This window comes from Lygodium microphyllum, chromosome 22 (genome assembly GCF_053477565.2).
Source record: "Lygodium microphyllum isolate KBCC chromosome 22, Lygodium_microphyllum_v1.1.10, whole genome shotgun sequence".
Lineage (NCBI taxonomy): Eukaryota > Viridiplantae > Streptophyta > Polypodiopsida > Schizaeales > Lygodiaceae > Lygodium > Lygodium microphyllum.
In genome coordinates this window covers 82,186,846-82,203,590 of record NC_141156.1, presented here as the reverse complement: position 1 = coordinate 82,203,590, position 16,745 = coordinate 82,186,846, and the positions used below count along the sequence as shown (strand labels likewise).

Below are 16,745 nucleotides of genomic sequence, written 5' to 3'. Positions count from 1 at the left end.
GAATTGCACCTTATACCTTATATCAACCCACCCAAAGGGCAATGACCACATATAGTTCTAGATGAGGACATTTGGGAGTTCTCTAGAGAGGGTGATGTCATTTGACTTAATGCCAAGACTACTTGTCCACTATATGTCCTTTTTGGTTACATCAAAGGAGATGTTACAAGAGTAAGAGCTATGGATTGGAGCGGACCTCATATCATGTAGGAAATGTATAGAATATGGAAGAAACCTTAATGAGATGAACACAACACATGGATTAACCATACTCAATTGCCTAATCACATATCCTCTGTCAACTACATCCCTCATTGACCTTGTGCCAACACGAGGAATTATATACTTGAGATTCCCATGCTTATTCCCCATATTCTAGATTTCAAATCTCTCCACACCCCATTGGAGTTGCAGCTAATTGTGACTACCTATTATTCATAGTGGGTTTCTAGTTCATACAAGCCCAAATACCCCATATTTTCTATCAACACACAAGAGAGAGCAGAATATGATGTTGACCTCCATATTCCATCACCTAAGCTCACAAAACAGTTTAGTGAGGCCTTACATGCAACAAGTGTAGAATTCTCATACTCACGAGCCACATAGCAAGCTCCCTCCAAGTCAAAGGCTCAAAACATCACTAGTGGAAAAATAGGCTTGCCTATTAAGAGTTTTTTGAATTGTTTGGGATACTTCATCTCTTAGATAAATACATAGGTCATTCACCACTCCTATACGCATCCAGCTTTCTGCCATAATAAGCTTTTGAAGTCTTCTGGCCTAGGGATTACGTCTTTTGCAAGTTCCATAATAAGCTATTGAAGTCTTTTGACCTAGGGATTATATGTTTCTGGCTTGCCAAAGGCTAGACCATTTTGTGTGTTTCGTTATTTTTGGAGGTAAGCTTCTATGTTCATTTTGATAAATGGCGAGGATTTTTCTCGCATGGAAAAATTCGATGTGTTTGCAAGAAAGGGAAATAGATTGCTCATGGCTATAGCGTTTGATGCGAAGATAAATGTGACTCTACTTGCAACTAGCACCATCATTGCCATGTGGCCGAAATATGGATGTAATAAGGAGTTCATCGCAAAGCGCCCAGTCTCAACGTAATTTGCCCATATCTATCTGGAAATCTAGGAGTTGCTGTTATGTTGTTGTGTGTTAAAAGGAAATCAAATTTACATTTATATTAACCCTATAGGATATGAGGATTTGGTGAGATGAGGCTGGACTACCCTTAAAAGGATTCTCTACATCAGATGACCATGACTGATAACATTGGGCGAGCTTAATCTCCCATGGAACACAAATAAGAAGCTTATGCAGCAGAGACAACGGATAAGTTTTTCCCTTTGGCATTATCATTTTCAGTCTCCATGCTGCCTTATATGGATATGAGGGGTGGAATAAAACAGCACCAAGCATTTCTCAATAAAGTTGATAAATAAATGGGGCAGTTTATTTGAGGTAAGTCTTTCATCCAAGAAGGATGGTCAACCATAAAGCATGTAACTTAGGAAGCTCTCCACTATAGCAAAGTGTCCAAGTAGACCTTAATAAGCTCCAAAAGAGCACAAGAGAAGGTTCAGAGAATTTAAAGAAGCAACAAAGGCCATGCAAAAGAAGGTGGATACATGTGGTCAAAAACTGGACAGTATTCAAATGCACCAGATACAGATGTATAGCAGAGGACGGCATCTTTTTGCTAACTTTCCCAATCTCACAAGACATCCCTAAATTTTTATAAACGATACAGCCATGCACTCCAGAAAACCTCCAATACAGCAAGCAAAAAATGGTCATAACTTCACACAGAAGTCCCAAGGCCCCAAACACTTACTTGAAGGTGACCAATGAGATCTTGCATCACTCCGTAAGTCTTTAAGTGCTTGGTTGAGCGTGATCACAAAAGTCTTTGCATCTCTACTCACTCTTATTCATCTATAAAGTAGTTGTAGCAACTTGCTGATCCAAACACGAACTTGAGAAATGTCCTGTCTGTATAACCTGACTCACTTTGCTCTGCTGCACTGCTTGAAAAAATAGATGTCACCTGTGAGCCACAAACAGGGTTATTCTCAAGGCTCTGGAATGTCTGCACCTGTGATCCAACAAAATCATGCTGCAAACGTTGCTGCGAATGATCCAAACACTGATAATGTTTTAAACAGTCGGCACAAGAACATATTTGTAAGACGAATTTCCCAGCTGCGCTTCCAGACACATTATCCGTCATGCATGTGTTTGTCTCCTTCCCTAATGTCCTAGCCAGTTTGTTTGAATTATATTCAGGTCTTACTACATCTTCCCATAGGCTTGATGGAATACAGCTCAAACACAAGGGGACTTTCAGGGACACTGGAAGGTTCCAGACAGCACAAGCCACCATTTCACCAAGGTCAGCCATTAGTCGGTCTGCTATATCTTCATACTCATACTTGTCATCATTTAACACTTCGTTGCTGTTTGTGTAGATGACTGCAGACAGGAAAAAACCTCGTTCCATTTCTTTATCCAAGATGTACCTGCATTTGTTAAGATCATCAAACATGACAATGACTGATAGATGCTACACTAGTGCACACACGAGATTTGACGTCTTACGCATTTTCAACCGTAAATCCATAAGCCCTTCCTAACTTGTTGAAGATTCGAACTGCCCTTTTAGGCCTTACTCGGCAGAGGCCAGGCAAAAATAACTGTCAGAATCATGCTAAATTAGTGTGCAGTTGCTAAGAAGCAATTCGCATGCATATGACTGCTTCTCTTGCCACTTAACAAAACCCAGCAAACACATGTATGATAAGACCTTTTACATTGGTTCAATCTCCATAAACAAGTTTCAGTTGCTTTTACTCTCCAATTAGTATCACTTTCCCTCTCAAATAGCAAATTTACAAATAACATGCTGCAGGATTAACAAAAACTCTTGAAAAATGTTTCTAAACAAAACTGCAGAGGCGAGTTTCAAACCAGGCTCTGCCAACAAGACACTGCAGCAACAAACAATCAAGACACATGGGTGAAAGTTCGTACAATGTAGCTACCTTACAATAATCATCTGGAAAGTCTGACTTCAGATAGCTTGGATTCCAGGAACTTGAGGGATACTCAGCCATTGCTTCCGTCAGTAACATTTGTGAATTATAGGATAGATTTAATGGTTCACCATTTAGCTGTGAGGCCCCATCAAATAGACATCAGATATCGCAAGTTCTTGTCTCAAATATCATAATTCTCAGTTGTCAGATCTGTTCACTTACCTCTACATCTTTGCAAAATATTTTTACCAACAGGTTCTGCAAATCAACAAGGCTGACATAGTTTTTCTCAGAGAAATCCATGGGTTGTAAGACCTGTCATCAAGGCAAACTCATTGGCAGACTTAGCTAACCCAATCCTCATCTTAGAAGGTTGCTGGGCAACCATAAGCAATCAAACCATCTTACCACATACCAGGGCTCCATCTGCAGCAACATGACTCTTTCCTAGTTTCAGGCCTATCAAAGTGCTGGTGTCGTTCAGCAAACAACTGCTCAGCTTGGGGGGGAAGGTGACTGACATGTGTGGAAAATAAGCTTCCATAGGTTCTGAGAATCGATTCTGGTCTGTGCTCAATTGTAATGAGAGCCTATGTCGAAGTCTCGTGGTGCTTAATCCTAGCTGCCACCTTGTAAGTTTTGAAAATCAGTCCTAACGTACTTGAGAGCTACGTCAGATTAATGTAGAAGGCAGCCAACAATGTTTGAATTGAATGAAAGAGACATTTCTAAATGCTTACATCATTTCGTTGATGTATCGCTGGCCAGCAAAAGCAAATAAGCGGTTGAATGCAACATTATCAGATACCTAGAAAAAAGCATGTGATCAATACGTTACTTAGATGCTTCAAACTGATTATTTCTGGGAAACAGTGCTCCAGATCAGTTGGTTAGGTTGATTTTAGTGACTAAAGAACCAGAGAAAATTTGAAGATATATTAGTTCTGCTTCTAGCAACAACACTTATCATTTATTGCAGCAAAGTGCCCCTTTAGTCTAACTCTGTGCAACCGAGCAACAGATGGTTACAGCCATTCATTTCCTGATTGACAAAAGCAATATTAAGCATTGACACTCACCTGAAACTTGTGTAGGAGGGTTCTACCAGCAAACGACTCAGCACTGGGAGATACTGCCTAATAGCCCCACCTTTGCAATACTAGAAGAATGCATGTTGTCTGAAAAGTTAATCTGTGAGACTCAGAAGGATTATGAATACTAGTAGCTTAAGCCCTTAACTTAAATAGTAGCCAAATTGATGATGCCGAGGGGAAGGAGAAGACAGAAGTGAGGAGAAGAGACTTTTACCAACTTCCAAGAAATAAACCCCTCCCCCTCCCTTGGGTCCCATGTTTATGTGATCTCAATGCCCTAGGCTCACCCTGCCAGTTCTAATCCTCACCATGTAACTTCATCATGGCCCATGAGAATGAAAATGACAACACTGTTACACAAAAAATTCAGTTGACTTATTTTAAACTGGCAGTTGAAGTGAAGATTACCAGAAACAACTTGCGTAGTTCATGGGCAATGGTTATTTTGCCGCTCTCTATATTGGAAATGTCATGTGCCGCTAATTGCTCCCCTTCTTTTAGGGGATAGAATGCCAACGGAGTTGTAAATGTAACACCCACACCTTCAGGTGTATAGAAATCAATGAGAAACCATCTTACACCAAAAGTCTGGGTAGAAATTCCCAATTGGAAAAACACTAGCTACTGAGATTCTTTACTTTGTTGCTAAGTATCAATTGCAAATTCTCTCATTGCACCATGTAACATAACCGAAGAATGCAAACCATCACAGACGATGTTCACAAATGAAAATGACACAACCACAATTTTTCTTCAATCAACCTCATGCACAATGCAGGATCAGTCCATTATGTCCAGGAACTCTTCTGGTGGATAGTCAACTACCAATAGGACTGGAGGCTCATGAACACCATTGTATACCCACAAAGAATGTTAAGGTCTGGACTGCATGATATTAAGATTAGTTTCTAGGGAGAGACAAGATGAAAATGTCAGATACACACAGAAGCATAGAAAGAGTGACATGATGTGGAAACACTGAAGAGTGTGGGGAATAAAGGGACACTGTGCCTTTTATACATGCTCAAGTGTGAACACACCCTTAGCACTTGTACTTTAGTACTTTACATATAACTATCACAAAAAAAACCTAAGAGCGGTACAACTCTTCCACACATCATGCATCTCACTCTCTTTTTTTTTTTTTGTAATCTCTCTCTCTCTCTCTCTCTCTCTCTCTCTCCGCCATTTCTTTTGCTGAACATCGAACCTTCACTTCGCATAAGCCACCACAAACTGGTATCAGAGCTGAAGGTTGCCCACCTCTCGAGTTCCACGCAGGCAGGCGACAGACGAAAAGGCCATGCAGGTGCGGGCAGGCAGTCCATGTCAGCGCAGGGGACAGGCAACGTAGAAAGTTCGACGGGCATGCAGGCAGCGACTGATAGGCCACGTCAGCAGGAGGTGACAGACAGGAGGTGCAGGTCGCATGCTGACCAACCATTGCGAGCAGTTCAGTGGCAGCTCCCAGGTGCAGATTGTGGGCTGCCCAACCTACCGATAGGTCGTTTTCTTTTTTTTATGAAACTTTTTTTTTCCTTTTTTCCTTCTTTCCTTGGTGCTCTACGGCCCGTCACGTGTGCATGAGCACAGCTCAACTAATCTCAAAGACTTGGCACACATCTACTCGGGCCTCAAAAATTGGGGCTTTTTATGTACGTGAAGAAATTGAAGTAGGACAGGTACAATTCTTGAAATTTTGACACATTGGACCCTGTACAATTTGGGGCTTTTGCAAAATTTGCAAAGTTTGGGTCAAATTTGGTCTTGGTATATACTTGCAATGCAGTTTCTATACAAATTGAGCACATAGGACCCAGGACAAATTTGGGGCTTTTGCAAAATTTGTGAAATTTCGGCAAATTTGGCTTGTGCAATCCATTTGGGAGTTATGTTTGACGTCAATTAAGCAGCTTGAGAAGAGAAATTTTGGGGCTTTTGACCATGTGAGTCAAATTTATACCCGTGGATACATTTGGAGCAAAAATTGCAGCTAAAATTTGGGGCTTTCTCATGAAATTGATGTACTAGCCCGTGACACAGCTGTAATTGCTTATGGTGTGCTGTAGCACACATTTCATACCTCTCAAAATTGATTTGCAGATCTGAAATTTCTGCAATTACTTGAATTTTCTGGTTGGTACTTGCTTTGTACCTTGGTCATTTGTCTGACAGTTGGGCTCACATTTGTTGGCTTTTGAGTAACGCTAACAACAAAGCACACAGCAATGCAGAAATTACACAGCACAGCAGACAGAATCTGGGCACACAACAAATACGAGAAGAATAGAGATTGCTTTAATTTCAAACAAACTAATAAAAAAATAGCTCTGTCCACCCGTGCGCTTCCACTGTGAAGCTTCGATGGTGATCCAAACAAATGACAGGCGAAGAGCTTAAGGGTAGATAGAAGAACTCTGACTAGGTGAAAGATACATTGACGATGGCTTTAGAGGGGTCATCCTTTTATAGCTTGGAAAGGTAGTCTAGTCAACATGTCCGACCATATTATGAATCTTCCCTGGTCAGCCAAGGAATATTCCCTTTACCGTCAAGCCGGGGGTGCTGCCCCCAAACCCCCGTCAAGGGGGCTACTGGCCCCCTGAGATCCCCCAGCCTAGCGCTACTTTCGCGGCACCCAGACCCCAAAATAAGGGCCCCTGATAACTCCCACACCCCACAACTCGATACATTGTGCCTTGAGTTGCTACCATCATAACTACTCTATCTAACCCAAAGGTTAGATCTACAAAGGTCACCTTTTTGCCATCCGATCACATAGACCTGATCTAACGTACAAGTCAGGACCTACCCAATGTCCGTGCTCACACATGGCTTTTCCTCATAATGGGAACCTTACAGCTTAGAGCACCATGGATCATTCATAACACCTTATGAGGGTGGGGCATTGAGCATATCTAACACCCCCACTCAATGTCCACCCATAGAAGAACTAAATTCTCTGCCCAATGTCAAGTTTCTAAAGATGAATTCGAAGGAGATGCTTCATAAGAGCTTTGGTGAAGATATCTGCTCCATTCTCCTCCGTTGTACAGTAGATTGGCTCGACTATCCCATTCTCGATCAAGTCACGCACATAGTGACACTAGATCTCAATGTGTTTGGTGCGTACATGAAAAACTAGATTTTTGGCAATGGTGATCCAACCCTGATCGTTAGTGATAATCATTAACGCTATTAGAACTTCATCCTGTACTCCCATATGCCATAGGATCCTCCTTAACCATACTGCTTCATATGTAGCAAAGCAGACTGCCTTGTACTCTACTTCGGTAGAAGACAATGTCACTGTTGGTTGCTTCTTACTGATCCAAGAGAAGATTCTTGAACCTAAAGAGAAACAATATCCTAGAACTGATTTCCTTGAATCACTGTCACTTGCCCAATCTGAGTCACAATTCCCTATAAAAGCACTTCCAGAACTATATGTGATACCATAGTCAAGAGTTCCTTTCAAGTATCTAAGTATCCCCATCCCAGCTTTCCAATGACTTTCTCATGGTTTGTTTGAAAACCTACTCAAAACACCAACAGCAAAATTGATATTTGGCTTGGTGTTACACAAGTAAATGAGACTGCCAACCAACCTTCTATACCTCCCAATGTCTGCTAGTGCTAATGTATCCTCAATGGATAACTTCACATCGATCTCCATAGATTTAGCTATTTCCTTACACTCGGTCATGCCACATGCTTTTAAGATCTCCCATGCATACTTCTTTTAAGAGATAAAGATTTTGCCAACAGACTTCAATCCCCAAACAATAGTGCAATAAGCCCAAGTCTGTTATTTCAAACTTAGAGCTCATAGCCTTTCTAGTCTGATGGATCGTATCTTCATAGTCACCTGTAATAAGAAGGTCGTCCACGTATAGGACAATCACTACAGACTTTTCCCTATCCCTGTAAACATACAAGTTAGCATCTGAGACACATCTTTTGAAATTCAAACCTAGAAAGAATTTATCTATCTGCCAGTACCATGCTCTAGGGCTTGTTTTAGCCCATACAATGCCTTCTTTAGCTTACAAACTTTGTTCTTAGGATGGGGGGCCTCAAACCCCAATGGCTAAGCCGCATAATCCTCCTCCTTGAGGTCACCATTCAAGAATGCTGATTTGACATCCATTTGGTAAACTAGCCACTTCTTTTGAGCCGCCACTGCAAGTACTGTGCAAATAGTGGGTCATTCTAGTAATTGGAGCAAATGAGTCTTGAAAATCAAATCCTTCAACCTTTGAAAAACCCTATGCAACTAATCTGGCTTTGTACTTTTCTAAGCTGCCATCACCCTTGTACTTTACCTTTCAGACCCACTTAGTACCAATAACCTTCCTCTTTTATGGCAAATCCACTAGCTTCCAAGTGTCATTCTTCATTATGCTGTCATACTCAACTTACATAGCTGCTCTCTATGCTAGCTCGGCAAGTGCTTATTCCAAGTCTCTTGGCTCCTTTACTTCTCTCATAATCTCAACCATCAAGGCCATATTGAGTATGTGAGCAAAAACCTTTATTTACTCCTCTATTCTCAGAGACCTCCTTGGTCCATCTATCTTTTCCTCAACTATAGTAGGCATAGGATTGCTGTGATCGTAGAGCTACTTCACGCGTTGCAGCAATGGTTTTTTCGGTGGCATGATTGCAAGTTGGTAAACTTTGTCCTCATCATCTGAAGACGATGCTTTCTCCTTGAGAATAGGAACAGCTCTTCGAATAGGTTCATAATGGACTACTTCTTCACTGGATGATAAAGTGAAAGAACTTATATTCTCCTCCTCCACTGTATGTGGCTGCTCCTTAAACACCACATCACGGCTCACTATGGTCTTCTTTGCCTCTTGGTCATATAATTTGTAAGCCTTTTGCTCATCACTATAACCCACGAAGATACCTTTTGTGCTTTTTGGATTTAACTTGTTCCTCTTATCCTTTGAAACATTTACATCCAAAAGTTCTAAAATGTGAGACAGGGTTTCTTATCAAAATAGGTCTCATGGAGAGTTTTTCCCTTAAGAGCCTTTGTATAACTTCGATTGAAAATATAGACTACAGTATTAACAGCTTCTGCCCAAAATTGGTTAGGCAATCCCTTGCCCTTATGCATGTACCTTGCCATTTTCACAATGGTGTGATTTCAACATTCAACAACGCCATTCTGCTGAGGTGTATGAGGCGTTATCAATTGACGCTTAATCCCTTTGCTCTTGCAAAAGTCTTCAAACTCCTTTGAGTTAAACTCACCACCACCATTTGTAATAAACATCTTCACACTTTGCCCTATTTCATTCTCAACAAGTTTTAGCCATTCTTTAAACTTACCAAAAGCTTGAGCCTTATCACAAAGGAAGTACACCCACATCTTCCTACTATAGTTGTCAACAATCAGCATAAAATAAGAAAATCCTCCCAAACTTTTATAGGCATTTTACCGCACAAGTCAACATGCACTAACTCTAGAGGAGCCTTTGCTCTATTCTTGCTTTCTTGTGGAAATACCTTGCTCTCTTGCTTGCCTATCATGCAAGCTTCACATGGTTCCTTCATTTCAATTTACTACAAGTAGATGAGCAACCATACCTTGCTTATACATCTCCTTTAACACTACAAAACCAATGTGACCAAATCTTACATACCATATACCCACACCAATGGTGACTATAAGAGCACTTAGCTCATACAAGTTGTTCCTTATTTCTCCTTTGCTAACAATTTTGCCAGCACTGTCAATGATTTCTGCATCTGTCTTAGTAAACCTCACCTCATGGCCAAGATTAGTTATAGAAGAAACTGATAACAAATTTCTCTTAATCTCTGGAACATACAACACATTTGAAAGATTCTTGAGTTCACCATTTGCAGTAACAAAGGAAATAGTAATTGTGCCCTCAGCAGGGCACTTTGCATCATTTCCAACCGTCATAGTGATGAATTTTTATAGAGGCTTAATAAAACTATATAGACCTTTCTTGTTGGTCATGTGACGGGAGGTGTCACTATCCAATACCCATAAGTCAATGTTAGATATTTCTTACGTTGAGAAGCACACTTCCTCAATGGTCACCATAAATAACTCCAACTTTGCTTCAGTCGTATTGGCTGTCTCCTTCCCTTTAGTCTTCACGATGCCATTCTTTTCAGCTGACTTTTTGACACAACAATTTGTAATTGCATGTCCTTTCTTCTTGCAATAGAAGCACTTTCCTTGAAACGTTTCCTTACCACTTTTCTTTTTTTTGACACCATTGGTAGAGGAATCACCTTTGCCTTTCGCATTGGCGAAAAATGCAGCATCTCTACTCCTGCTACCCTCTCGGGCTTTAAGCATCAACTTCTCCATTAGTAATACACAAAATTCCTCAAACGTCAAAGCTTGAAGTCTCACTTAAGTGTAGGTCAATTATCAATGCATCAAACACTTTGATGGACAAATCCAAAGATATCTCCGAACTAGCTCCTCACTAGTCTTTTATATCCCAATGCCAGCCATCTAGTCGTACACATTCTTGATCCGAGCAATGAATAATTCAACTATCTCTCCTTCAACAAACTTCTCTATTGCGAGTTATTTCTCCAAGTTTTAAATCATTTCACGTTTCGTACTGACTCCTCAGTACGTTCCAAGCCTCTAATGCCTTGGTTGTATGTTGAATCAAGGTCAAAACAATGTGTAACTAAGGCACATAGTACATTTGCATTTCTTCGTTTCCAAGCTTGTAGAAGATCCTGTTAGCAGTCATGTTTGTCATGCCTTGTCATCTCCTGCCTGTGAGCCTCAGTCTGAGTCAGACGAGGACATTAGGAGCTCTGACATGTCTGTCATGTGTTATGATGGGGAAGGCTAGTCACTCTTGATTGGCTGTCTTAGGTTGTGTATTTCTTTTTGGCCTCTTTTAGTGGGCAGCCACTGGCTGCCCGGCCACCTTTTTGGTCGCTGTTGTGGGGCGCCCATTTTAGGGCACTTTTAGGGTTTGCGCCCATTTTAGGGTTAGGGTTAGGGTTTGTCCATTGCCTATATATTGGCAGCCCCCCTCCCCACTTGGTCAGTTGTCTTCTTGCAGATTCCGACACTCCTCCCCCGTGGTGGTGCTGCCATCGTCATCAGCCTGATCTGGTGCCCTCACTGACGCTGTAGGCTGCGTGCAGGGACTGATCAGTCCATTTCAGTGTATTCAGCATTCATTTCAGTCAGTGCAGATTTCTCTTCCTTATTTTCTGCTTTCTCTCTCTCTCTCTCCCTCCGTGTTCGTATTTCCTCTTCCGTTGCGCACTCTCACATGGTATCATCGCCAAACTGAGAGCACGGAGGTCTTCATCGACTGGAGAGAGACCACACCTATCATATGTTGCTGCCCCCCTTCTCTCCAACAGCCAAGCGGCCCCTCCAGGTGGTCTGAATATTTGCGTTTGCTGCATAGGTGGTCTGAATATTTGTGTTTGCTGCATCAGCCCCTTCCAGAGGCTGCCACGTCATCAACCAGCCCCTGTTTCCTTGCATTTTCAGCTGGGCGGCCTTCTCTTCAGTTGGGCGACTCCCCTACAGGCTGCGTTTTGCATCCAAGGTGGTCGTATTCCCTCTTGGCGGCTCATCTCCAGCTGGCGCTTCTCTTCTTGGCTGCGTTTTGGTGCCTAGCAACTTTCCCTCCGGATTTTGTGCCCTACACAGCTGCATTTTCACCTCCTGGTGATAGACAACCTGATTTCCTAGAGTTTGGTGGTTCTTCCGGTTGTTGGTGACCCTTCTGGTGGTCATTCTTCGGCATTGGCACAGTTTTCTTTGGTGTTTGGTATTTTGCAGATTGGAAGATGTCTTATCATCAGTTTACAGGTTTTGATGACTCAGATGACGAGCTTTTGTCTCGACATTCATCTGAACGGAGGCGTGATTTCTATCGCGAGGATCGTCATATGGAGTCTATTCCTCGTTCCCGTCCCCCTTCTATTCATGTATCTCGGCGATCCCCTTCCAATGGGCCGAAGATGCAGCCTGTGGTACCCCCTGTACAGGTACCCATACTTCCTCAGCTGCCCAAAGAGGACCGGTTGGATGGTTTCACCTTTTCTCTATGGTCCTGCAAGGTGAAGTGTATCTTGGACTCCTTCGATCTTTGGGAGCTTGTTTCTGTTCCTATTCCCCGGCCTAAGGTGGATCCCGCAGATGGGACATCTATGGATCGCGCAGCCTTATGGGATCGGCTCAATTCTAGAGCCCGATCTTTCCTCTTTCTGAGTTTGCAGGATTCTGTCCTTGTTCATGTTCACAGGTTGAAGACTGCAGCGGACGTGTGGCAGAAGCTAGCGTCTCTCTATCAGCAGAAGACGTTTGCCCACCGGATGTCTCTCGAAAAGAAGTTGCGGATGCTCGCTATTGATGACACTCCTTCCATGAAGGACCACATCAACAGATTACAGGATATGAGGGATGAGCTTGCATCTCTCGGTCGGACGATATCTTCTGAAGACATGGCTATGATTCTTTTGACTCAGCTGCCATCGCCTCGGTTTGATGTCTTCTACACCAGCCTTCTTACATCGAGGACCCGTGAGAAGCTTCTATGGGAGGAGCTATCCCCGCTTGTCTTGGAGCATGACGAGCGACTCAGAGAGGTCAGTGCTAGTGGATCCGACTCCACTAGAGCCTTTGTTGCAGGTTCGGGAGGACAGAAGAAGAAGAAGAAGTCAAAGGCTAAGAAGAAGGACAGTTCTTCAGGCTCTGACTCAGATTCAGAGAGACTGAAGTGCCCACACTGTGGGAAAGGGACACATCCCGAGGAGAAATGCTGGAAGAAGTACCCTCACCTTCGTCCGGGAGTGAAGGATGGATCTATATCGGAGCCTTCTTCTACCTCTACACCAGCTGTTACCCATGAGTCAGTGTTCCTTCATATCCATGCTTTGGAGGAGGATCCTTCTTCTGTGGCTGTAGTGTCTTCTGCGCAGCCTTGGTTAGTGGACAGTGGTGCTTCGAGTCATATGACTCCCCGAGGTGATTTGTTACAGGATCTCCGTCCATCAGAGGGTTCAGTCACTGTTGGTGACATATTATCGGTGCCTATTAGTGGTGTTGGCACATTGCCTTTGTTTACAGACCGACCTACAAGCTTCCTTTCACAGGCCCTACATGTTCCGGACTTGGGTCTTTCCCTCCTCTCAGTTTATGGCCTTACGAGGCTTGGCACACGAGTGATCTTCACCGAGCATGCCGTTGTTATTGAGGATTCTTTTACAGGAGCTGTCTTATCTACAGGTTGGCAGGAGAGCAGGCTTTACAAGCTCCATTCCCCTTCTTTGATGCAGGGTCCTCCGAGGCAGTCTATTGCTACACCTGTTCCCGCTTGTGCACTTTCTATTCCACAGGTTCCTTCCCATCCCCCGCCTTCTCCTCCGGTGATTCCCTCGTACCTCCCATCCCTTTCAGAGGGGGACGATCTCGGTGATGCGGCTGTGGATTCCCTGGCCCCTAGTGTTTTAGAGGGGGCTTTCCAGGATCGTGAGGAGCTCCTTCAGCGGCAGTCTACATCGACGGACTTCATCGACATTGGCATTCCTCTTGCCACCCCAGGATCTATTTCCTCTTCGGCCTTCAGCCACATCCAGGATTTGAGAGGGGGTGTTAGCAGTCATGTTTGTCATGCCTCGTCATCTCCTGCCTGTGAGCCTCAGTCTGAGTCAGACGAGGACATTAGGAGCTCTGACATGTCTGTCATGTGTTATGATGGGGAATGCTAGTCACTCTTGATTGGCTGTCTTAGGTTGTGTATTTCTTTTTGGCCTCTTTTAGTGGGCAGCCACTGGCTGCCCGGCCACCTTTTTGGTCGTTGTTGTGGGGCGCCCATTTTAGGGCACTTTTAGGGTTTGCGCCCATTTTAGGGTTAGGGTTAGGGTTTGTCCGTTGCCTATATATTGGCAGCCCCCCTCCCCACTTGGTCAGTTGTCTTCTTGCAGATTCCAACACTCCTTCTCCCCCGTGGTGGTGCTGCCATTGTCATCAGCCTGATCTGGTGTCCTCACTGACGCTGTAGGCTGCGTGCAGGGACTGATCAGTCCATTTCAGTGTATTCAGCATTCATTTCAGTCAGTGCAGATTTCTCTTCCTTATTTTCTGCTTTCTCTCTCTCTCTCCCTCCGTGTTCGTATTTCCTCTTCCGTTGCGCACTCTCACAGATCCGCATTTGGAGCAATCTTAACACTCGAATTTGATGGATCAGGGGTGGGTTGTGGTTTTGGGTCACTCCCTGGCACCATCTCCAAAAGCTCATAAGAATCAAGGATAGTTGTGATTTTAAACTTCGACAAAGTATAGTTTGTACCATTTAAATTGCCTTTGCTGAAGGTTGATGGACAAATCCTCCATGTTTCAATTGCCGGTACAGCAACACCACCACCTAATATGCTAGAACTGCTACTTGATATAGTAGACGACATCTATCCTCTTCCCTGTTGAAGCCCTTTCCTCTCGCGTACTCTTCACTCCTCAAAGCCCCCTAGGCTTTGATACCATGTGGAAATTGCATGGCACAGCGGACAGAATCTGAGCAAGTAATAGAAAACACAATAAATATGAGAAAAGCAAGGGCTGCTTTAATTTCAAATGAACCAATACAAAGATGACTCTGTCCATCGGTGCGCTTCCACTGTAAAGCTTAGACGACGATCCAAACAAATGATAGGTGAAGAGCTTAAGGGACACTAGAAAAACTCTGACTAGACAAAAGATAGATTGATCATAACTTTAGAGAGGTCTTCCTTTTATAGCCTGGGAAGGTAGTCTGATCGGCATATCCGACCATATTATGAATCTTCCCTAGTCGGCCAGGGAATATTCCCTTTACCGTCGAGCCAAGGGCACTACCTTTGGGCCCCCGTCAAGGGGGCTACTTGTTAGCAGATATTAGTCAGCTCATGGTGTGAGTCTGTGTGCAGAGGCTGGGCATTTTATGTAGCATTTTATGCAGTATTTTATGGCGCATTTTTGTGGCCATTTATGATGTATTTTTAGCATTTATTGCTGGCCGACCAGCATTAAATGCCGGCCGACCTGCATTTTATGCTTCCCACTTTTGTGGCTATTTATAGGGCTCCTCCTCCACAGTCTTTGGTACTCCAGCCATCAGTGGAGATCCTTCTGGGAGAGAGGAGCCGGTGCTGAGGAGCCCACGCAGCCAGTGACTCACCGTTGTATGCTGCTGTCTCGTGTTCGATATGGATTCCATTTCCCGAGCATACATCTGAGTTCTCATCTGTCTACTATGTTCATTCTTTCTTTCTTTCTTCTGTCTTGTGTTTCAGCATTTATTTCAGCATATTATTTACGCTTCCATTGCTGCACCACTTCTGACATGGTATCAGTTTTCAGGCTGCAACCTATTTGTGCTGTGTTTTCTTGCTGATTTCAGGATTTACACCCTTCTTGCTGATCAGGCAGCTGTCCTTCCTGCTGGCGACTGCTGATTTGCTGCTGGCGACAGTGTTTCAGCATTTGCGTTTTGCGTTTTTCTGGACAGATTTGCGTTTACTGCTGTTCCACTCTTTGCTGCCCGTGTTTCCTTCATCAAACTGCTGGCAACAGTCTTTAGCCCCTGTTTCTTCAGTTTGCAGCCTGCGTTTTGCTGTTTACAGCATTATTTTTGCCTGTTTTTCTGATTATTCAGGCCGTTTTTGCTGTTTTTGGCAGTTTTAACTTGATTTTTTCACTTTGTGCAGCAGTTTTTGGCTTAGTTTGGTCAGCCTTTGGGTTATATTGCATGTGAACTCACTATTTTTGGTGTTTTTGGTTGCGTTTTGGCTGTGCTCACTCTCCAAACGACCTTCTTTTCTTCTACTTCTCTTTTCTACCTCCTCCAGATGGCCCCTCCGTGCACCTCAAGTGAAGATAAGTTACACGGACCTGATTATCTCACATGGAGTGCTGTCATGAAAGCTTGGTTTGTGCAGAAGCGGGTATGGTACATCGTCTGTGGAGCTCTTGCTCGACCTCTCCGTCCTTTTCCTCTTCCTGAAGACTTTGATGAGGACAACCATGAGGAAGCGGTGCTCACATGGGACTCGGACGATGCCCGTGCTTACTTGGCGTTGCTTCGGTGTATTTCTAAAGCGGTCTTACCGGCGGTTACCTCCTGTAGGACATCTCCTGAAGTATGGCAGAAGTTGCAGCAGATGTACGAGGCACCTTCCACCATGCGGGCCGTCACACTTTATAGCCAGCTCCAGCAGATGAAGTTTGAGCCGAAAGATACTATTCAGTCTTTTCTTCTTCGTGTTACGCAGGTACAGGACCAGCTTCGGCACATGCAATCTGCTCTTCCCGAGGTGCATCTTGTCGGGGCGGTCCTCTACAAGCTCCCCCCGGAGTTTGATGGAGTGGCCAATGCTTTACGGGCGCAGACATCATCGTCTCCTGTCAGTTTTACACGTATGACCTCGATGCTTCTTGAGCATGAGGCATCCTTGAGATTACAGGGGCAGCTTCCGGCACATTATGGAGGTGAGGCTTATGTAGCTTCAGAGAGGGGTGACGGGAAGAAGAAGTCGAAGGCCCAGTGTTACCACTGTGGCAAGAAGGGACATTTGCGGAAGGACTACA

At 43.8% G+C, this 16,745-nt stretch overlaps 1 protein-coding gene across 1 annotated transcript in view; it reads right to left on the bottom strand.

Annotated features, from left to right (window-relative positions):
• Positions 1-1,434: 1,434 nt before the first annotated feature.
• Positions 1,435-16,745, bottom strand: part of LOC148017348 (uncharacterized) — a 61,829-nt gene continuing 46,518 nt past the window's right edge. The window contains exons 3-9 of the mRNA XM_087663154.1: positions 4,550-4,683; positions 3,788-3,855; positions 3,463-3,676; positions 3,270-3,362; positions 3,054-3,182; positions 2,611-2,705; positions 1,435-2,531 (exon numbers count right to left, since the gene is read on the bottom strand). Of these exons, the coding sequence (XP_087519280.1) occupies positions 1,940-2,531; positions 2,611-2,705; positions 3,054-3,182; positions 3,270-3,362; positions 3,463-3,676; positions 3,788-3,855; positions 4,550-4,683 (1,325 nt within the window). The 3' untranslated portion in view covers positions 1,435-1,939. The remainder of the gene's footprint in view (positions 2,532-2,610; positions 2,706-3,053; positions 3,183-3,269; positions 3,363-3,462; positions 3,677-3,787; positions 3,856-4,549; positions 4,684-16,745) is intronic.